We start from the raw sequence: 22,374 nt of genomic DNA on the forward strand, positions 1-22,374 counted from the left end.
TTCCACACAAGGTTTTCCCTGTCTCCAAGGCAGTCCTTCCTGCTCAGCACTGAGTCAGTCACTCATTAACTTGCTTTACAGCTCAAACCAAACAGTAACAACACAAACCGGTGCTGCCCTGCACCTCTCCCAGGCACACCACACCTGTTCAGCTTTTGCTCCAATGCACATAAGCCAAAGAACAGCCACCCCCTCCCCCCTACATTGCAGCAGAGACCCCAGACCCCTCGCCTCTGCCTCTAAGATCGATCCTAATCAGAGAATGGTTTGAGGGACAGCCCAGATTGCATGTGTTGGATTGCAAGTTTGGTTTAGGTAAGGCAGTGATAGGGAGTGACAGAGCCAACAGTGAGAGCAGCCCTGCCCCACGTGCTGGTGGGGAAACTGGCCCAGACAGCTGTGCTGCAAGGCAGAAGGGACAGCAGAAGGCTCTCAGGTCTGGGCTGGGGACAGCCAGGTGAAAAGTGAGTGATCTCAGTCTGTGGAAGGCTTGGTCCCACCAGACACTAAGCTGCTCTTGCTGAAGCTCTCCAAGCAAAATTCAACATGTGCCACGCACCTGCAATTTGGGGTGCCCTGGAGCTGGTGCAGAACTGGCTGTGCTGGTTGTGCTGTGTCTAAGCACGCAGAGCCGTCCTACCCCATATAGGATCTATTCCACAGCTGGCAGCCCCCAGGTTCACAGTCCTGGTGAAGGAGACAAGCTGGAAAGAAAGCCAACGGTAGCCACTCCTAACCACATCAATCCTGGAGCTACAATCACGGTGCAGTGGGAATGGACTCGGTCCCTCTGCTGGGGAAACAGCAACCCTTCCCCAAATGAAGGACTTTCCTCTTCACATCAGCAGCCAGCTGGGAGAGCTGCCGCCGCACGTCCTTCTGCCGGTAGGAGTAGAGCAAGGGGTTCAGGAGGGAGTTGCACAGTCCCAACAGCCAGAGGTAGCTGTCAATGACTCCGTAATGGAAGCACTTGGTACACACAATTTGCACGATGCCAGCGATGAAAAATGGCAGCCAGGACAGCACAAAGCAGCTGACCAGCATGGCCACGGTGCGCATGGCCTTCATGTCACTGGTGCTGCCCCTGGCCAGCCCCGCACGTTCCGCTTCCCGGATTTGTTGCACGTGCACAGAGGCAATTTTCAACATGTCACAGTAGAGGTAAACGAAGAGAAACAGGACTGGAAAGAAGCCCATGCAGGAGATAATGAGAATGTAGCTGAGGTGGAAGACTCTGAAGAAGGAGCATTTTTCCTCGAGGGAGATCTTCCGAAAGCCTGGGATAAGGAGTGGGAGAAAGCCAACGATACCAGCAAGCAGCCAGAGCGCCACCAAGTGCAGCGCTACCCGCGTGCCCGTGACCAGCTGGTGATAGTGGAAAGGCTTTCTGATTGCCAGGTGCCTGTAACACGCGACCAGGGTCAGGGACAGGATAGAAGCAGCAGAAGAGGATGTCACAAAAGCCATTCGCAGGACACAGAAGATCTGCTTGGGATGAACGTGCTCAAAGAACTCCCCTCTGACCAGACCTACAACCGACAAACCAACTATGGCATCTGCAGCAGCAAGATTAAGGACAAAATAGTGTCCCTTGCAGCCGGTCTTCCAGATAAGGCGAAGGAGGGCAATGGCCACCAGCACGTTGGCGGCGATGATGAGCGGAGCCAGCACAGCAAGGATGATTCCCACGGCCAAGCGAGCCATGTCTGGCACTGCGGGGCACAACCCAAAGATGGTATGTCCACAGCACGACCCTAGAGCATTCCTCACCTGGGGCTTCTCAGTAGGCACAGCTCAGTAAGCAGGCAATGGGCGGCTGTGAGCGCAGCACCTCGCTCTCCAGGTGGTGCCTCAGGCTGCGGAGCAGAGTTCTGCTGTGCCAGAAGGGACTGATGCACTCACAGCACCCGCTGTGCCCACGGAGGTCCCTCCCCTCATGCCACGTTTCCAGACAACCCGAGAGCAGGAGGGTGAGCTCAGAGCCCTGAACAGGAAGGCAGTGTGAGGCTGGGCTGACGCCACTCTCCTCCCTAACAGCCCACTCCTGCTCCCCGGCTCCCTGCCCCACCAGCAGGGCAGCAGCCCCCTGCACAGGGTGTTTCAGCATCTTCCATTCCAGGGCAGCCCATGCTGCTGTCGGCCTCTCCATCATCTCTCCTAGTGCAACCACGAGACCTGCTTGGGGGCTGTGGTCCATTTCAGCAACAGGATCACGCCCTGATCACTCGTCCTTGTCCAGTGGTACTGCTGTGGTGGCAGGCAGGGAGCTGAGCAGCCCAGCCAAGCACTAAGGACCTGAGCAGAGCCAGTGCCTGGCTTTGACACAGGTGCAGATAAAGGAGAAAAGCCCACCAGGATGTACAGGTGGTACAGCTCATGAGGCTTCTGCAGGGTCACTGCCAGAACTACAGCAGCCTCGTCCCATAGGGACCAAAGAAATACCATTGAGCCCTTTAAATAAAGCTGCCTCTCCTGGACCAAGAAGCAGAAAAACCAGAGCTGCCAGGAAACAGGGAAGGCTTGAGCCTTCCTCAGTCAAATAGCAACCAAGGCAAGCGGGCTGCTCAGGAGAGGCTGAGCATAACCAAGGTCAGGGTACAGCTGAGAAGGCAGCCAAAGGCAGAGCATGGCACAGGGCAGGATGTAGGTGCCGAGGGTGGAAAGAAGAGCCTCCCCCCAGCACTTCACATCAGAAAAAAACAAAGCCAAAAACCCGTAAGAGGCCACAAATACACTTCATGCATTTCTGAGGAGCTGCTTGTAGAGCTTTGCTCCTGAAGAACAAAGATGGGACAGCAATGGCTGTCAGCAAGGAAATTACAACCACCAGCACAGCTGCACAGAAGGCTCTGCTCCAGAACTCAAGCTACAGAAACGTGAAGGAAGCCAAACGAATGTGTAGAATTGCTGTTAACATTCTTCTCTCCAATGGATTCATACTGACCCATCACATCACAACGTCTTTACTTTGAATATTCAGAATGCTTTTCAAGAGTAAAGCAAGCTGGAGCATGCAAACATCGTTTGTTTTCAATCCTCTGCTCCCAGCCCCTGGTAACTTGCAGTTTACCTCCAGAACTGACCCTCCAGCCTTGTAGGATCACCTCCATTCATGGCACTATTCAAGTCCACGAGTCCACAGGCCTCACCTTCCTCATGCATTCAACCAGGTCCCTACAGAACCACCCAAATCAGCCTCTCTCCCTCGTTTGGCTGAACATCCCTTGTGCAATCTGCACAGAGGTCACTTTGCAGCAGTCTCAAGCAGGAAGCATTGCTGCACATCACATGGAACCTTCATCCAGACCAAAGCTCTCCCACAGAGGAGGAAGGAAGGAGGGAGGGATAAAAGCTGCTTTTATGGCACCATCATTTCCTGACTATCCAGCTGTCTTTTAGAAATGCATTCATGGCAATGAAGTTTGAAGACTGACGAAAAAATAATGTATTTAGGGGGGAAAAAAAGGATATATGGTGTGCTGGAAAAAAAACCTTTTGTTTCCAAGGACAGACACAGCATCTGCTCTGAAAAAATATACCTATGCTAAGTCTGCACAAACACGAACTCATGCCATCCAGTCAATAAATAATTTAATGAGGTTACAGGTTGCAGGAAAACATGACAGCACCTCTGTCCAGCTTCCAGCCTCACCCCACAGGTATGGCAGAACAAAGTACGTGAGTCAAACAAACCACAGCTGCATCAAAAGGCCACTGGAATGCACAGATCTTCACAGAAGATATTGCTTCAGGCCCAGACACTCGTGCACAGTGAACACTCACCTCTGTGTGGAACAAAGCATGCAGTACCTGCCATCAGCCTCCCAGTTACACTTCAGTCAGAACCAACCTTCAGGGACCATGAATGTGGGGGAGGAGGAGAATCCAGACCCACACGTAACAAAACATCAAAACGTGGGGATGGTGAAATGAAGGCTGCAGCAAAACACTGCTGTGAGCCTTGAAGATGACACTCATGGAATGAAGCTAGCTCTCAGAATGGAAGTCGCTTCAGTTGCTCATATGTGATAAAAAACTGAAGGGAAAGTCAAGGAATTAGGCAACATACATCCAGCAGCTGCACTGCACCTCCCTCATAACCAGGCCAAACCCCACAAGGCAAGGCAGGCAGATCAGCATAGTATAGCTGAAAACCAACAGGGGAATCCCCTCTTCCAGGCAGCATAAAGTGATTTGTACAGATGGAAGAGAGCTGTGGAAGGAGGCTACCAGGAGAGGGAAGAAACTGACCCAAAAATCAAGGTGGCCAAGGCTTGCCTGGACCACTAGGAAAGGGAAATAACTCCAATGGGGTTTTTCTAAGCAGGAACTTCTTTAAAACAAATTCTATGCACCACGTCAGAGGGAATGAAGAAACCAGAACAGCAACACAGCTGTGACTGATCTGCAGAGCAGGTCAGCACCTGTCTCAGGAGAAGAATATTCCCCAGGCTTCCCTCCTAAAGCAGGAGCCAATCTTGAAACTGCTGCGACTGCAGCAGCTCAGGCTCAATGGAAAGCTTAAAGCCACGCACTCGAAAGCACTTTACAGGAAAATGCATTTGCTGCTGCACTGCAAGTCCCTGCATAAACCACCACAGAGCTGTCAGAAGGAGCAGCCACAGCCAGTGGTGCTTTTTGGCACTCGAAGCACCTGCAGTCAATGTCTGTCCAAGCCTAACAGGGGATCTGCTCTGAACTTCCATTTACAGCTCAGTCTTCCCCTGCTTGCCCACACTCATCACCTCCCAGCAGCATACTGAAGGATACAATGATGTTCCAGGGACCAAGCCGAAGCCAGTTGGGCCAGAAACCTTTATAGAGTGCAAAGAACCCTTCACTCTTCCATGTCTGGGGGAAAAGAAGAGACAGATCAGTTATCACTCAACTTAGGATCAGTCACAGACTCTGCAGAGCCAAAGAGGAGCTCTGCTGTGAGAACACCACCGCACTCTGGGCTCGGCCATTCAGCCAGTTTTCAACACACCTCACTGTCTGCTCACCCAGCCCATGCTTTAACAGCAGCCAGCCTCCCAAAAACAGCTTTTTGCCCACCTGTGTCACCTCCTTACCTTCACAAGACCATCCAGAGTGCCCTTGTAGAGCTCCACACTGCCCACTATCGCTCGCTGGTTCATCATCCGTGTCCGCACCACATCCACAGGGTTGGAGGCAATTGCTCCTGCCAGCCCACATGTAAAACTGGACCTAGATGTACCAGAACATTAGAGAGAAATAGCTCTGAGCTCAGACAGGCCTGGACACAAGCACAAGAGTACTTTTCAATTCCACGAAAGGCATTTAGCAATAAACATTAGCTGTCCTGTCTGCTCCCACCCAGAACCAATAGCAGACTGAGACTCAGAGAGCTAAGGAAGCAAAATGCTCAGCTCCATCTGATGAAGATCCTGCCAGAGCCCACTGCCAGGTCTCCACAGGGCTGTCTGCAGGCCAGCAAATGCTGACAGGGTGACACAGACCTGAAGGCAGGCTCTTGGAAATGCACATCCTTCTCCCCAGAGCAAACATTTCTTCGTGGCAGGGAAGGAGGAAGAGCAAAGGCAGCCATAGGGAGCATGCAGCTCCTCCCTGCACACATGGTCTAGTGCTTGTCACCCTCAGCCCATAGCAAGCAAACCCAACAGAAGCACTGAACACCTCCAGCTAAAGTGTCTGCTAAAAGAATAATAGGAAAATGTAGGTGAAGAAAGACTTTGGGAAGTTTCTAATCCACTCCCTGTTCAGAGCAGGGCTGACTTCAAAACTAGGTCAGATTGCTCAGTGTATTCTTCCAGTCAGTTTTGCAACTGTTTGTTTCATAAAACTCTGATAGTGGCTGCAATCTTGACATCTTCTGTAGAGGAGAACCTCGGACTGGAGCAGCTCTTTCAACCTACTGCTACCATTCATCACACCTAGAATCCTGCCAGGTTCACACCGTGGCAGCAAAACAGAGCAACAGCATCTCTGGTAACCAGGGAACTGAATTCAAGCTTTTATTTCACTTCACCACAAGGATTTCTGCCACGTTCCTTCTCCAGGGAGGTCTCTCTAGGGATACCTTCTGAGCACCCATAGCTGCTCCAGTCAACACAGCAGATCCCTCAGAAGCACTGAGCTTGTTCTTGGCAGCTCCAGAGCTCTTGCTCTATAAACAGGTCTCCAAATCCCACCTTGCTTCTCTGCCTCACACACTGCCAAGCTTGGAGAGCACAGCAGCCGCAGCAAATACTCACACAAAGTGGGTAAAGATTGTATCACCCATCAGGCCTGACAGAATCAAGTGCTTCTTGGTGATGTCGTAGACTGGCAGTTCCACCCCAACCACAATGGCAGCTCTCTGGGCTGTTGGAACAACGCCCTGCAGAACACAAACATCAGTCACAAGCACGAACTGCTGCCTTGAGACCCACAGCTGGCATAACACCTCTTCCCAGCCTCCTCTCTTGTCTTTCTCTTGACAGGACACCTGGTACCCTCATCATCCCACCTTGCAGCTGAAGCTTGAGGTAGAGCTTGCTCCCTGTCTCCCACTGTAACTCCAAAGCCAGGGAGGACTCCTCCATCCTCCTCCCTAGCAGTTTTACTACAGCCAGATTAACCAGATGCTGCTTTTCTCTAGCCCACAAAGGAATAAGGCTATAATTCACTTTTCTTCCTCACCAGCATACTGAAATTTCAACACCAGAAAAGATCCCGTACCACAAAAGTCCCAATCTACCTGCCCAGACCTACATACTGCTCTGCCCAGGGACAGCTTCAGCCCTGGAACCAGATCTGACTGGCCCAGTGCTGACACTGCCACAGCACAGACCCAATCTCCATATAGACATGCTTCTGTTTGTCTGCTAACGAGGAGAAGGACTTCACTGCCTCCCCTGGCTCACAGTTCTCCTCAAGAGCTGCACTTGGGCTCAGAGAAGGAGCAGCAAACAAGTTGAGGAAGCTTTTAATTCTGATGCCAGTGGAGGTGAGGGGTTTCCAGCAGTGGTGCTCACCCTCCAGAGGCCTCGGGTGCCCTCTTGCTGGTAGATGTCGATGAAGCTGCCTATCATGCCACCCTGGAACAAACTGCCTTGAGCTTGCATTCGAATCTGAAAAAAAAATGTGCAAGTCAGGGGCACAGCATCAGCAGGCGATGAGCTCAATGGATTTCCTGGCACAAAGGAACAAGAGAGCAACTCCCATTCATAACAAGCCCAAATGAGCAGAACTAATGTCAGCAGTGGCTTAGAGAGCACCTCACTGCAGCTGGGAGAGATGCAGCAGGAGCATGTGGCAAACTGCACTGGGCTCACTGGACACACACACACTTCTTACCTTCAGCACATCTGTCGGATTGGCAAGGGCAGAGGAGATCACCCCTGAAACCACTCCACAGATTACATTGATTAGCAACGTTTCATCTGCAATCAAGAAAAGAAAGTCAGGTCCTAAAGGTCTGAAGAGAAGGCGCTGCACTGAGCAAGCAGCTCTGGAAAGAACACAAAAGCTAAATTCACAAATCACATGGTGAAGCTGCAGAAGCAGAAACTGGCCATTCACCACCAGCTGACAGCAGACCTATCTGCAGCTGCCAGAGACAAAAAGCAGAGGCTGAAACAGCAACACGCTGTCAGAGAGAAGCAGGTCTGACTGCCAATTCTAGCTGATCAGACAAATAAAGGGCCGCTACACAGGAAAGTGCTAAACAATCATCTGAGATCTCAGCACCCAGGGATGCGTTTCTCATAATGGATAATGGCAAGACGGAGGGGCAACTAAACACTTCTCAAGGCAATCTGACATCAATTAGTTTTAATTTGGAGCCCCAGCTGGCCACACTCAGAATATGCAGCCTCCCTGAAAAATAGAGTAGATGATCCAGGCAGAGAAAGTTAGAGGCAATTAGTTCCAGAGAAGGAAAAAAATCCAAGATTTCCAGGTCCAGTATTAGATTGATGGTTATATTGGAAAAAGGCCCTTTGCTGGTACTGACCACAGCACTTCCCAGAGGAGACCAGGCCACGTGCTGCCCCAGGCCTGTAGGGAGACAAACATTCAAACAACAGTACTCACAACTGGAAATGCTGCAACAAGTGAGGTGGGCAGCCCAGAGCACAAGCACAGAACCATCCGCAGGGAGAGGCGTCACTCAAGAAGAGAGCAGCCCCTGGAAAACAGGCCTAGTGCATTGCACACCTGGTCCTCTCGCTGGTGTGAACCTCACACCTCACTTTCCCAGGCTGAACATCATAAAGTATTCACTCATGATGGGACAGGATATAGAACTGCACGTGCAGCTCCTCCAGTAAAGAAATCTTCAACTTTGGCTGCTCTGCTAGTAAGTACACAAGTAAGAGGAACAGAGGTTCCTGTCACCAGAGTCAAGAGCACACACTGTTTCTTATCTCTTTAATCACTGCAAAAGCTCATGAATTGGACAACTTCCTAAGCAGAGCTGCTGTGTTCCAGCAGAAGGACTTCAAGAGAACAACAGGAAAGGCTTCCTAGTGAAGGTTACAACCCAAGTAACACAGAGGAGTGCAGGGAGCACAGCTGGGATATCACAAAATCACAGCATGGCCTGGGTTGAAAAGGAGCACAATGCTTATCTAATTTCAACCCCCTGCTGTGTGCAGGTCACCAACCAGCAGCCCAGGCTGCCCAGAGCCACATCCAGCCTGGCCTTGAATGCCTGCAGGGATGGGGCATCCACAGCCTCCTTGGGCAACCTGTGCCAGTGCCTCACCACCCTCTGGGGGAAAAACTCTCACCTAATACCCAACCTAAACCTCCCCCATCTCAGTTTAAAACCATTCCCCCCTGTCCTATCACTATCCACCCTCATAAACAGCTGTTCCCACTCCTGTTTATACACTCCCTTCAAGTAATAAAGACACATATGACATCTTTCCTGAAGCTAATGAGAAGAGATGGGCCTCTGTCAGTACACTGGAGGTTTCCTGGGATCTGATGTTGCAAAACAAAGACGAAAGCTGGGGAAAGCATGTTCAGCTTAGGGACCATTTCTGTAACTGTGGGCAGCATCAACTGCAGTGAGATTCCAACCGGTGCTGCAGCCTATCCCTGCATGTAACACAGCCACACGGCACGAAGCGAGAACTCCATCTCTTGAAGAACCAGAGCCGGGAAGGGCAGGGAAAGGAACGAGCAAACCCACACAGAACAGAGCATGCAGCACCGCGCCGCGGATGTCTGGCAGAGGAGCTGCACCACGTTCCTACCACAGACCTTCCAGGCGCTCCACGAACAGCCGCTTCAGGCTCTGGTAGATGCCGATCTTGATGGTGCCGTAGGACGCCTGTCTCAGCAGCGCAGGGGCGATCCTGAGCGAGGGAGCAAACGGCGGCAGCTGAAGCTCCCAGCAGGGCGGCACCCCGGGGCGCAGCGCCGGCCGCCGAGAGGCGCCTCGTGCCGCGACCATCCGCAGCAACGCCGACACACCGCCCTCACACCGCCGCCGGCCCCGCGCAGCCCCTCAGCCCCCCCGGCTGCGTGCTTACCCCGAATAGAGGGCGCGGCCGCCCTCCTCGCGGCAGATGCGGAACAGGGCGTGGAACATGCCGCGGTAACGCACCTCGCGGAACCGCGCATCGGCGCTCTGGCCCTGCACCTGCAGGCGCGTCTTGGTCAAGTCCACGGGGAACGTGCCTGCGGGGAAAGCGGCCGTCAGCGCCCCGCCGGCCCCGCGCCGATGCCCGCCGCCCGCCCGCCACACCTCACCGAACTCGGCCACGATGGAGGCGAGCCCGCCGTACACGAAGGGTTTCCAGTTCAGCGCGGACATGGCATGGCGGAGCGCGCCGCCGCGCCGGGCCGGACACTGCCTCGCCTCGCCCCGCCCCGGAACCAGAAGCGCCCGGAACCGGAAGCGCACCGCGACGCACGGCAGGCGGATGGCGCCCCCTGGCGGCGAGGCGCCAGCAGCTCGCTCCCGGAGTTCTGGTTCCATCAGCGCCGCCCGCCGAGAACGGAAGGCGAGGAGACGGGCGAGGGCTGCAGCTACGAGACCGACTGAAATCACCCCGAAACCCACTGGGTAGACGGCGGAGAAAGCTACTCAGCGAAGCAAGGGCTCCAGTAGCAACCAGATGCGGCTCAAAGTCATCGCTGCGTTCTCTCTGTTTCTCCATTGCCGTCGATGTTCAGTCCAAACAGAAAAAGTTCACCTTTCCCTGCTACCCGGACACAGAAGTGGTGCTCCCAGTGCTGTCTCTTCTGGTTAGTGGATCAATTTTATTAAAAGGAGTTTATAACAAAAAACATGAACAGCGATGGCTCAGCAGCACAGCCTTGGAGATCTCATAACCAAGGTCAGTGGGACAGGCTGGGGGCACAAAGCACTTATGCCCACCTGCAGGCTCCCACCGGCCCCGCTGCAGACAGGGGTGCTCCCACTGAACGTGGGCAGTTTGGGGTCTATAGCATCCTGCTGCTCAGCACCCCTACTGCCCGTGCTGCGCCGTGAGCCCTTCCACAACTGTCTGTGAGATGCCACTGCACAGAAGGGCTGAACGAGGCAGCGACAGAGCTCACATCCCAGTCCACAGCACAAAGCAAGCCCTGTCTGAGGAGCGAACGAGTCAAAGCTGTGTGTGAGATGACGCACCACCAGCTGTGGTACCCTCAAGGACACACCAGGAAGCTGCAGACAGCTCCTGGTGCAGCTCACAGAGCACAGCTGTCTCTTGGTGGGCACAGCTGTGGCCCAGAGGGTGCTCGCACCAGGGCTCAGCGATGGCTGGAATCTCTGGTGGAACCACGCTCCCTGTGCTTGGAATGGGGCTCTCTGGTGCTGCTCTCCCACCGGTGCCTGGATCTGCTTCCTTCAGGACACTCTTCTCGCCGGCTGCCATGCCCCTCACCCTTCCTGCTAACCTCTCCTCTCTCTTCCCGTGAACCGTTCTGCCCTCTGTGTTCCTGAGAGCTCTTTTCCCCTCTCCTCCCCAGAGACCTCTGGTGCCTCTGCTCCTCCTCATCTCGCTGTGTCCTGCTCGCATGTTTCCTCTCAGACTCACTGCAGGACTGCTGACTCCCACCAGCATATCGGTCATAGCCAGGATCTTCCTTCTCCTTTTTAATCTTGATTCTCGGATGTGCCTCTTCTGCAGACGCTGCTCTCTTTGCAGCCTGAGAGCTCTGCTTTTGCCGATCATGTTTACTCTTCTCTTTATCTGAAACAAAAGGTTCGTCTTTAGAGATGGACAGTCCTGCAAGCATCATCTCCACAAGCTCTGTTACAGAGCACCAGTTTTGTTTTTTTTGAGGGATTTATTTTGAACCTTTCTTCTCCCTGTCCTCCACTGTCCATCCACCTCTCCCCCCTTGCAACATCCCTTCATACTAGGATCTTCAGAGGGTGGGGGTGAATGATCACAGATAAGAGTAAATACTGCCAGTGTGACACAGACCACAGAGTACAGCCTGGACATTAGGGTTGCATCTCTTTTCAAGAGGATAGCTATCCCTGCTGTATGCTGAGCTAAGAGGTCCCTGAGACCCACACAGTTCCTCCCAGCCAGGGTAAAGACTGGCAGAAATGCATTTCACCTTTTTGCTTTTGGACTGGCATGTCCTCATCCTCCAACGAGGAATCTGACGACGTATGAGGTGGCGTTTTCACTCCGCAGCCCTTTGCATGGAGGGCTTTTGTGACATCATCCAAATCATCTGAATCCTTGGGAGGCCGATAGTTGGCCACGTGGTCCACACGGATCGTCCTTCCTTTGATCTAGGACAGGAGGCAGCAAAGCATGTGCTGTGGGCCAGTGGCTGATGGAGCTCCTCCCTGACGTGATGCAGTGCTCCAGGAGCTGCTGCAGCCCCAGCACTCACCTTGATCCCATTGAAGTTATCAACAGCAAGAACGGTGCTCCTCTGGTCCTCATAGCACAGAAAGCAAAACCCTTTAGACTTCCCGGTCTTCTTATCCCGCACCAGATTAATGTTCACCACCTCCCCGTACCTGAAACACACCATCAGCAGCCACAGAGCAGGGCTATAGGGGCACAGCAAGAGGAGGGGGTGGGCACTTACTGCGAGAACACACAGATGACGTCCCCCTCTGTTAGTTGGTAGGGCAGCCCGCCTGCAGGGAGGGGAGGGGGCAGCCATGTGAGGCGGCCGGGCTCAGCACGGAGCCCCAGAACAGGGCTCATCACGGAGCCCAGCACAGGGCTCAGCACAGCCTCCCGCCGCTCTCCTCACGCCCTCCACACCGCCCCCCCCCACGCGGCCTACACGTACCGATGAAGACCCAGGCGCTGTCCTTGTACTCGGCGTGCCACGACACCGCTTCACTCACGCCCAGCTCCGCCTCCCGCGCGTTCAGCTCGTTGATCAGCTTCACTTTGGTCAGCGGGCTGAGGGCGATGGGCACCGTTAGCACCGGCCGGGCGCGAACCCCCCGCCCGCCCCCCACCGAACCTACTTCATGATGGCGGCGGCGGCGCGCACTGCGCATGCGCCCCGCTCCGGCCGCGCATGCGCGCCGAGCAAATCAACGAGTCCGAGCGCAGGGCTCCGCACAGACTTTATTGAAGGCGCTCAGCACGGACACGCGCTTTTACCGTGGGCGTCGCGCGACTGCTCCAGCTTCTGCGCCCGGCCCGGCCGCTTCTCCACATCGCGATAGAGCAGCGATTTCTGCGCCTTCAGCCGACAGGCCAGGCACATGAAGATGGACTCCACGTTCTGGCTCTCCTTAGGGTCCTTGGCTGAGGTTTCGAACAACAGCATGTTGTGAGCGTCGGCGAATTTGAGGGCCATGCTGGACGGCACTTGGATCAGGTCCTTCAAGTCACACTTGTTCCCTACCAGCACTTTGGGGACGAGCGGGGACACAGCGTGCCCGTTGCACTCCTCGATCCACATCTTGAGGTTGGTGAATGATGTCATCTTGGTGACGTCGTACACAAAGACCACGGCGTGCACGTTGCGGTAGTAATGCTCCACCATGCTCTTCCGGAACCGCTCCTGCCCGGCCGTGTCCCACACCTGCACCTAGAAGCACAACATGGGGCTCTTGAGGCTGCCAGAGCGCCGGGTGCCCAGCGAGCAGGCATTGCTGCAGCAGGAAGGTGTGCTGCAGCTGCTCCGACAACCGGTGGGCAGCACGCTTTCATCCCTGTGCTCTGAGGGAGAAAAGTCCCAGCCCGATGACTTACCTTCCCCAGGAACGCGTTGCTGGGCTGGTGCACTCAGCCAGCATCCCCACCACCAAGTGCACAAAGCACTGCTCCTTTCAGAAATGTCACAACAGATTAACACGTCGGCCCACCTGATGCTATGCTGTATAAGAGAACCCTGAAAATGACGCACTGTGTACGCATGAAGGAGGCAGGGCAAAGAGCAGCATTCCTGCGTGGAGCTCTGCCTGGGGGAGGAAGCAGCTGAGAAATAAGGGTTGGGATTAAAGAGCAGAGAGCCCTGGAGACAGGGCAGTGGGCAGTTCCAGCCTGACCAGGAACAAGGGATGAGGCCCTCTGCAGACGGGCAGAGTCTCACGTTCACAGGTCCTTCTGGAGGCCTCCAACCATTCCTGTGTATGCTGGAGGGGCAACACAGCAGAGCACAAAGCGTGAGATTCCTGGAGAGCATTGGTGGCAACTTCATGACCCAAGTGATAAAAGAGGGGAAGGTGCTCTGCTGAGCCAGCTTCAGCAGGGCAGCTGTCAAGGTCAAAGGCATCTCATCAATTATTTTGATTGCCCAGGGAGGTTGTGGAGTCTCCTTCTCTGGAGATATTCAAGACCCACCTGGACATCTATTTGGGAACCTGCTTTAGAGGGGGGTTGGACACAACAATCTCTGGAGGTCCCTTCCAACCCCTATGATTCCATGATTCTGCAATCAATGTGATTCTGTGATTAACCATGAGGTGGTGGAGTTCAGGATCCTGAGCAGAAGGAGCAGAGCAAAATGCAAGACCACAACAGTGAGAGCAGATTTGGGCCTTTTCAAAGATCTGCTTGAAAGAGTCCTGTGAATTAAGGCCCTATAGGAAAAAGGGACCAAAGAAAGCTAGCTAATAGTGATGTACGTCCACCTCTGAGCTCAAGAGCTGTCCATCTGAATGATAGGAAGTCAGGCAAAAATGCCAGGAGGTAAAAGGAGAAGTACAGGGAAGGTGGAAAGTGAGACAAGTGACCTGAGAGGAATACAGACACAATGTAAACCCACAGAGAGGTGGTTTAGAAAGCAAAAACACAACTGGCACTGAATGTGGCAAGAGATGTTAAAGGCACCAGGAATGGCTTTTCCAGGTATTTAGGTGACAAAAAGAAGGCTAGGAACACTTGAATGTTACTTTTGATACCTGTCTGCCTTGAGATCCTAATAGAAAAACTGATGTTGCCGGATGAGCAATAAATTGCATTAGAAACTGGCTGGATGGTCAAAACCAGAGGGTGGTGATCGGTGGTGCAAAGTCCATTTAGGGACCAGTTACAGGGGTCATTACTGTGCCTGCTCCTGTTCAGCATCTTCACTGACAATCTGGATGATGGAGCAGTGCATCCTCAGCCAGGAGGTGGTGAGGTGGGGGGCTGTGCTGCCATCCAGAGGGACCTGGGCAGGCTGGAGAAACGGGCTGACAGAAGCCTGCTGAAGTTGGACAACCCCAGGACACTGAGCAGACACACAGCTGGGAATAAGAGGAGCTCGGGGTCTTGGTGGGCACTGAGTTGAACATGAGCCAGCATCGTGTCCATACGACAAAGCTGGCTAATGATATCCTGGGCTGCATTAAGCAAAGTATTGCCCGTAGGTCAAGGGAGGAGATCCTTCCCCTCTCGTGGGCATTGGTGAGATTACGCCTGGACCCAGCACTCCAGGTCTAGGCTGCCCAGTACAAGAGAGAAATGGAGATTAAAACGGCCTTGAAATGATGAAGGGACTGGAGCAGCCCTTGCATGACAGGCTGAGAGCCGTGACTCTTCAGCATGGAGAAGAGAGCTTATCTCATAAATGGTATAAATACCTGCACAGAGGGTGCCAAGAAGCCAGGCTCCTTTCAGTGGTCCCCAGTGATGACAGAAGAGATGTGGACACAAACCAAAACAGCTGGAGTTCTTTCTGAACATCAGGAAGCACTTATTTGCTGTGTGGGTGACAGAGCAGTGGCACAGGCTGCCCACAGGAGCTGCAGAATCCTCCTCCTTGGAGATGTTCAACAGCTGCCTGGATGCGGTCCTGGGCAACCTGCTGTGCGTGGCCTTGCTTAAGCAGGGGGGTCAGACCAGATAGCCTACAAAGGCTCCTTCCAACTCACATCTGGCTGCGAGCCTGATTCTATAAGTCCTGCTTGCTCTTGTAAGTAATGCCTTGAAGCATGGAACTGCCAATTTCTAAGTCAATGCTTTCTATTTGAACTACTCTGGGCTGTGACAGCGCCTGGCCCGCAATCATTCAGCGTGGAAAAGTGCTGGAACAAAGAGGTTCTGCTCCTTCATTTCCATGCCTGTTTATCCCACACTGCTAGACTCTGGGCACAGCAGGAGCAGGAGGGTGCATCTCCCCCTCTCTCCTCCCCACTGGGATGGTCCCAGAAGGTGCAATTTGCTGCACTGCCTCCCAATCCTGCCTGCTGCAGCACAAATCACATCCAAGAAGTAGAAAGCCTGACAACCATTACAAGCTGGTGGCAGCGAGGCAGGCTTTGTGCCAGCCTGCAGTAGGCTCACCACAACACAGATACGTGGTGTTGAGTGGAACCGGGGAAGGCGGGGGGGGAAATGAACAACTCTTCTCCTAGAGAGGGGGAGAGAAAGAGATTCACTGACAGTTTAACAGCATAACTGAAGTTCTTATCAACAGACATTAGCTCTGCATTCATGTGATCGGTCCTTCAACTTCTGATCCCCCATTTGTCAGTATTTGCCCCCTCCCTGTCAGCTGCACAGACTGCTGTTTGTTCTGATCCGTGTCACTGGGGAGGCCAAGACCTGCTGCAAACTCTGCTTCCCAGGCAGTTTTGTACCAACTGCAGCCCCTCTGTGGATCTGCTCTGATCCATCAGTCAAAGCTCTCTGGTCTGAGCTAATACACTTCTCACAGTTGTGACACTGGTCTGCATACAGCAAATCAGTCCTGTTCTAGTTCTGTTGGAATTGCATCCTCCTATCGCTTGCTAACACCAGTTCTGAGTGTTAAATCACAGCTGTCAAGCCCCCTGCAACCAGGCAGTGTGAGCCCCGACCTTCCAGCGAGCCCCTGCAGCCACCTGCTCCATGACACACGGCCGTCTGAGCACAGCTCCAGCAGCTCCGGCCCAGCCGGCGGCTCAGCACCCAGCCGTACCGGATGCCGGCGGCGTTCCGCTCCACGCCATCACTTCAAACCCCCCGCAGACTCGAGCCAACATCAAAAAGCAGCAGTGACACGGTCGGCAGACGTCTCCGCAATGAGAAACCTTCCCCGGTTCCCCTCCCTCGGGCTCGAATCCGAACGGCCCCCGGGAGGCAGCCGGCGTTCGGGCAGCCCGCGGGCGGTGCGGGGCCGGCCGCCTCCGGAGCCCGATGCGATCCGCCCGCCGGGGCCGCCGCGGCCCACCTTGATGCGCTCCCCCTCGATCTCCACCGTCTTCTCCCTGAAGTCCACGCCGATGGTGGCCTCGGTCTTATCGGGGAAGGTGCCTCCGCAGAAGCGGAAGGTCAGACACGTCTTGCCCACGTTGGAGTCTCCGATGACGATGATTTTGAAGATGCGGGTCTGCACGTAGGGCTCCAGCGAGGAATCCGGGCCCGGCGGCCGCCCTCCTCCCGCCGCCATCCCGCACCGCCGCACCGCACACACAAAGGCTGCGGCTGCGGCGGGCGGAGCGGATCAGGTGGTCGGGCGCAGGAAGGCTGCGGGACCGCCCCGCGCAGCGGCACCGCCGGCGGCCCCGCCCCGCACAGCCCCGCACAGCTCCGTGCGGTGCAGGTCGCAGCCCCCCGGTCGGCCCCGCTGCTGGCAGCGTCGGAGTGGGCGAACACTGGGGCTCCTCTTCCCAGAAACACGGAACGGCCCGGGTTGGAAGGGACGTCAAAGATCATGAAGCCCCAACCCCCTGCCGCATGCAGGGCCACCAACCTCCACATTTCACAGCAGCCCAGGCTGCCCAGGGCCCCATCCAACCTGGCCTTGAACAGGGATGGACGGGGCATCACAGCCTCTCTGGGCAGCTGTTCCAACACCTCACTGCTCTCATAGTACAGAACTTCCCCCTGACATCCAACCTCCATCTGCCATCCCTCAACTTCCAACCATTTTCCCTTGTCCTGCTGTTATCTCCCCTTTCCAAGAGTTGATTCCCCTCCTTTGTAGGCTCCCTTTAGGTACTGAAGGCTGCAATGTGGTCACCCCGCACTGTGCAGGAATACAGGAGCAGCCTGAGGCACGCACAGCGGGGAGGGAGAGGTAGAGATGGGAGCAAGAGGCATCGGGTCAAGTGCACATCACCCAGGGAGAACACTGCTGCAAAGGGGTCTGGGAGAGCACCTGGCTTTCATGGGTAACACGAGACAGATGGGCAGTGCACTACAGCATGGGGAGAAGGGTGTAACAGAACCCCAAGGGAGAAGCAACCCCCTTGGCCCTTCCCTCTACAGACCCCCAGTGCTCCTGCTGCCCCTGATAACGTAGCCCAGGCAGCTCCAGAAGAGATCACAACCCCCTAAAACTGCACACAGCAGGGCTTGGTAAGAAGTGAAGGAGCCAAAGGCTGGGAAGAATTTCCCAGGGGTCTCCCAGGAGGTCACAGCCGTCCCAGGGCAACAGCACGTAGCTGCCTGCTCCTGCCAATAGTGAAAAGACAAGAAGAGGTGCAATAAATCACACAGCGGGCAGAAAAGGTTCACAAACACTGGTCCTGAAACACATGGATTCCCCCTCTTCTGATTTTGTTTATGTCTGCAAGTGTCAGCTGAGCGAGGCCACCCACCTGACCAGCACACCACTCTGTCTCATCGCACTGCTCCACTCTAAACAACTCTAATGCAGAAGAGATCCTCCCCATCAAGGCTACATCAGCTGATCTGAGGGTTTGGCTCATCAAGGAAGCTCAACTGATGGATTCAGCGCATCCAATTGGGCTAAAACCCAGAGGTTTTAGGACCAGGACACAGAGGCTTAAACCAGGACACAGTTTCCAACCACCCCCAGTTGCCTCTGTCTCAGCATAGCTAAAAAACCTCCAGAGCAAAGTCAAAGGGACACAAGGACGTTGGATGCAAGTTGCTGCTCACCCCTGTGCATGAGCTCCAAGGGGAAAATCCCTTCTTTGGGGACAGCTGGATCCCCTCAGAGGCTCAGCCTGAACACGAACCTGCTCTGAGCAACTGCAGCTACTGGAAATGCTCACCGCAGCTCCGTAAGTAAAGCCACCACTCCCTGAATGAGAGCACAACCAAATAAACAATCTTATTTGCCCACAGCCTTACGGTTGTTTGTTTTCAAGTGGAAGGATTCTTTCTACCTGGCAGCTGCAAACTCCTCTCCCGCAGGAGCTCTGACACCGTTGCCATCTGCATCCCAGCTTGTCTGTCTCCACGCGGTCTGATGGAGGCTCGGTCCCAGCACTGGGAACACAGCAGTGGCCAAAACACCCACCTCAGCCACAGGCAGAGGGGAGCTGCTACATTTCTGATCCTGTGACTTCCCAGCAATTCCTCTTTGTCATGGTATTACATCAGTTTCAAGCCTGCTCTCCTGCTTTTCCTACTCCACGTTCACTCCAACCACTGTTGCTTGCCCCAGATGCTTTGTTTTCTCAGGTAGTGATGGGAGGGATTCCCGGAGCAAGCAAGCTGGGGGACCTGACCTACTCCTCACATCAGCAAATGCAAAGTAAAGAGGCCAGGGTGGAAGATGCAAGTAGCATGACAAGAGGGCTTCAAGGCTGTGTAGGAAGAGTGCCGTGTTTTACATGGATAGATATTTTGCTTCAGCCCCTTTACGTTATTAAAGCAAACTGGAAAACAAAGTAGCAATATTCAGACCTAGACTGCACCTGCAGTTCATTCTCTGCTACCAGCTAAGCTGCAGAGCTGTTCCTCCAAGGATGTTAGCCAGATGCTTTCCTAGCTCTCCGGCTTGTGCACACAACCAATCTGTCTGCCTGCTCTCCAATTAGGGCAGACACCTCTGCCAATCTCCAAGGCAGGACTGCACAGCACAGCCCAGACCTGCTCAGTCCCATCTCATCCACTTCATACCACCACCAAGAGATGGGAGGAACACGCTCTGATAAAAATGTTTCCTAGGAGTTCCTGGAGGCTTTTATTTACAGAAGCTATTTGTCAGACACTAAAGCCTCCTCTTCTCTACCTGATGCTGACTTGATTTCTCTAGTCTGGGAAACAAGATGCCAGTGTCCGGTCCAAGCTGTCTCCCTTCAAAGGGACATGGCTTCCCACTGTAGCGTGGCAGAAACGTCAAACTTGAGATCTCTCTCTCTTCTGGCTCAACAGCCAGCCTGGAAAGCAACTTGTCTGCAGTGCATGGGATGACTGGCTGCAGGAGAGTCCCATAGACCCGCAGACATTCCAGAGTAACATGGATGATGGTGTCAAGCCAGAGCTTCTCTGTGGGGTCTTTTCTGTCAAGTTTCCAAGGCCTGTGCCTCTGGAAGAAACCGTTGGTCTGCCTTACACACAGGGCAATGCATTCTAAAGCCTTGTAGATCTGGAAATCTTCAAAATAACCAGCTACTTGCAGAGGCAGAGAAGCCACAGCCACCACAAACTCATAGTCCTCAGCAGCAGCCCTACCCAGGGCTTCTGGCTCCCTGTAATCCACAACCTTAGGAAAACAAGTCTCTGAGAAACACGGGTAAGTGTTGCTGGGGTTAATGCCAGGGGCTGTTGACCGATTCAGAAGTCCCCCAAGTGCATCTGCCAGTTCTGAATTCACAACCTTAACGACCTTCTCATCATAATAGTCACAATCCCTCTCAGGAACACCCTGCCTTAGCAAGAAGTACCGAAATCCATCTACCGTGTATCGTTCATTGCAAGCAAAGGGATCAATCACATTGCCCAGGCTTTTGGACATCTTCTGCCCACGGACAGTCCAGTGGGAGTGCACAAATATTCGCTCAGGAGGGGACAGCCCAGCTGCCATCAGCAGTGCTGGCCAGTAGACAGCATGAAATTTGAGGATGTCCTTGCCCACCACATGGTGTGCAGCAGGCCACCACTCACCGTGCGTCTCAGGGTAGCCCAGAACACTCAAATAATTCACTAAGGCATCTACCCATACGTAAATAGTTTGCGTTGAGTCACTGGGGACAGGGATACCCCACTGCAACCGGCTTCTCTCACGTGAGATGGACAAATCTGGCAAGTCCTCTCCCAGCCAGCAAAGCACACGCTGGTAGAAAGGCTCGGGGGAAATGGCACGTGGGTTGTCACGGAGCCACTTCTGCAGCGGGTCCTGGAACGCAGACAGCTTGAACATGTAATTCTCCTCTTTGGTCCAGTGCACCTGAGAACACAGGAGAGAAAAAAAATTAGAGCTCAAATGCTTGTGAATGGTTTCACAGTTTGCACACAGCGTACTCGGTTCGAGTTCCTCTAGAAATGCTTCTCTTCACCATCAACTCAACAGTTTCAATGAAACAACTTGTTTCAACAACTTGCAATCAGGGTTCCGAAGCCTGCTGCCTCTGTTTTAGATCTAAGGCTGCTTTCTTTGCCATAAAACTGATCTTTTCCCTCAACCACCTTGTGTGCTTTATCAAGATACGCTATTTTACAGCCTTTCTCCTTCTGTGTGAGCCAACACTTGTATACCTCAGTCTTGAACATATACCAAAGGAGATTAATCTCTGCTTAGCTTTGAAGTATGATTATCTGCCACAGTTGAGTTAAATCATGCAACCTCTGACACTGTATAAGAAAAACAGTGGTAGAGACACATTAGGTCAGGTACCCACACTCCTGATTCCAATGCTATTCAATGGTGAGACTAGCAACAAACAGCTCACTCATGAACAGCTTTACTCTTCTTTCACCCAACTCCTTTCATCGCCACTTTAAAACACTGTTTCCAAGCCAACAGCCCATTCTGCAGCAGCAGAATTCCTTCCATGCCACAAGGCTGAAATCTGCACCCGACCCTTGGCGTTTGGGATCCCATTGGCAGCTCTCTCCCATATAACCAAACACAGCTGTGAGACATAGAGAACACGCTTTGAAATCAAGGCAAGTCTCAGCTGAAGCACTACACAGACAGTATTTTCTTTTTAGAACAAAATAACAGGCGTGCAGCACTCATACAGAACAGCCTAAACTTGGTCAGCAAAACAGGGGTGCTGTTACCTCATGGCCAGACTCCGCAGACACCTTGTGTGTGCAGCCCTGGGCATCCACCCGCTCCGTGAGCTGACTTTCAGGCAGGAAGCCCTCCTCTGCCATGCAGTACCACCCCTCATAGGTCCCCTTGTAGAGAGCCCCGCGCTCCTGCAGGGCAGCCCAGAAGTGACACACAGCTTGGCAGTGACGGGGCTCACTGGTGCGAATGAAGTCAGTGAAGGAGATGGCTGCCTGGGTGAAGGCCTGGTGGAACAGTGCTGAGATCCGTGCACAGAGTTCTGGGGGTGAGGTTCCTGCTGCAGCTGCAGCCTGTTGGATCTTCAGCCCGTGCTCATCAGTCCCTGAAAAGCCAGAGATGATCACAGGAAGGGGATGTGGAACCGTGCTGGGACACTCGGCCTGGGGAAGCAGGGACAGCCCAGGGACACGAGGGCTGGGCGTCAGCCCCAGGAATCACCAAGGCTGGAGAAGATCTCTAAGGTCTCCAAATCCAATCCCAACCCATTCCCCCCCACTGACCATGTCCCTCAGTACCACATCCCCACGGTTCTGGAACCGGGTTTGTTGACCCCCCCACCTCCTTGTGCAGCTGTGCCGCTGCATCATCGCTCTTTCTTAGAATCATTTTTTTCCCTGTATCCAACCTGAACTTGAAGAGAAGCCCCGGACACAGGGACAGCCACCACAGCCCGCGGGACCCGGGGCCAGGCCCGACAGAAGCCGAGGCCCCACGCTCCCACACTCACCTGTGGAAAGGCGGCTCGGCCCAGCGCCCTGAAGGCCGCGTTGGCGGTGCAGAGCGTCGGCCAACAGAGCAGAGTAGAGGTGCCCAATGTGAGGCGGCCCGTTAGCGTAGAAGATGGGCGTGGAGAGCAGCAGGCGGCGACCGGGCCCAGCGGTAGAAGCAGCGCGGCGGAACGGCCGCGGGAGGCGGAGAGGAGGCCGCAGCATAGCGGCGGCGGAACCATAGAGACGACGGCGCAGAGCGGCCGCGCGCAAATGCGGATGGGAGGAAGGCGGGGGACGCGGCAGCCAATGAGAAGCCGGCTTGCGGGCGGCCGCGCGTGCGCCGTGG

General features: G+C 54.1%; 5 protein-coding genes across 5 annotated transcripts; all 5 read right to left on the reverse strand.

The window, feature by feature from the left end:
* Positions 1 to 243: 243 nt before the first annotated feature.
* On the reverse strand, positions 244 to 1,923 carry GPR119 (G protein-coupled receptor 119). The gene has a single exon (XM_042825029.1). It carries the CDS (start codon positions 1,702 to 1,704, stop codon positions 760 to 762), a length of 945 nt encoding a protein of 314 aa, XP_042680963.1. The 5' UTR covers positions 1,705 to 1,923; the 3' UTR covers positions 244 to 759.
* A 1,651-nt stretch (positions 1,924 to 3,574) lies between these two features.
* On the reverse strand, positions 3,575 to 9,833 carry SLC25A14 (solute carrier family 25 member 14). The gene is made up of 9 exons (XM_042825031.1): positions 9,727 to 9,833; positions 9,507 to 9,654; positions 9,235 to 9,329; positions 7,321 to 7,406; positions 6,999 to 7,094; positions 6,237 to 6,361; positions 5,073 to 5,208; positions 4,771 to 4,851; positions 3,575 to 4,036 (listed from the first exon to the last, which is right to left on the reverse strand). The coding sequence occupies exons 1-9, from the start codon at positions 9,788 to 9,790 to the stop codon at positions 3,995 to 3,997; spliced, it is 873 nt and encodes a 290-aa protein (XP_042680965.1). The 5' UTR covers positions 9,791 to 9,833; the 3' UTR covers positions 3,575 to 3,994.
* Positions 9,834 to 10,219: 386 nt separating this feature from the next.
* RBMX2 (RNA binding motif protein X-linked 2) lies at positions 10,220 to 12,472 on the reverse strand. Its single transcript, XM_042825030.1, has 6 exons — positions 12,434 to 12,472; positions 12,250 to 12,365; positions 12,040 to 12,091; positions 11,839 to 11,968; positions 11,554 to 11,734; positions 10,220 to 11,177 (listed from the first exon to the last, which is right to left on the reverse strand). Exons 1-6 carry the CDS (start codon positions 12,436 to 12,438, stop codon positions 10,735 to 10,737), a joined length of 927 nt encoding a protein of 308 aa, XP_042680964.1. The 5' UTR covers positions 12,439 to 12,472; the 3' UTR covers positions 10,220 to 10,734.
* A 60-nt stretch (positions 12,473 to 12,532) lies between these two features.
* On the reverse strand, positions 12,533 to 16,773 carry RAB33A (RAB33A, member RAS oncogene family). The gene is made up of 2 exons (XM_042825054.1): positions 16,555 to 16,773; positions 12,533 to 13,005 (listed from the first exon to the last, which is right to left on the reverse strand). The coding sequence occupies exons 1-2, from the start codon at positions 16,771 to 16,773 to the stop codon at positions 12,550 to 12,552; spliced, it is 675 nt and encodes a 224-aa protein (XP_042680988.1). The 3' UTR covers positions 12,533 to 12,549.
* Positions 16,774 to 19,239: 2,466 nt separating this feature from the next.
* On the reverse strand, positions 19,240 to 22,250 carry MARS2 (methionyl-tRNA synthetase 2, mitochondrial). Its single transcript, XM_042825011.1, has 3 exons — positions 22,046 to 22,250; positions 21,306 to 21,640; positions 19,240 to 20,469 (listed from the first exon to the last, which is right to left on the reverse strand). The coding sequence occupies exons 1-3, from the start codon at positions 22,248 to 22,250 to the stop codon at positions 19,291 to 19,293; spliced, it is 1,719 nt and encodes a 572-aa protein (XP_042680945.1). The 3' UTR covers positions 19,240 to 19,290.
* Between the last annotated feature and the right edge of the window lie 124 nt (positions 22,251 to 22,374).

This window comes from Centrocercus urophasianus, unplaced genomic scaffold (assembly GCF_019232065.1).
Source record: "Centrocercus urophasianus isolate 14NV4802_14NV808 unplaced genomic scaffold, USGS_Curo_1.0 seq_24, whole genome shotgun sequence".
NCBI classification, from domain to species: Eukaryota; Metazoa; Chordata; class Aves; order Galliformes; family Phasianidae; genus Centrocercus; species Centrocercus urophasianus.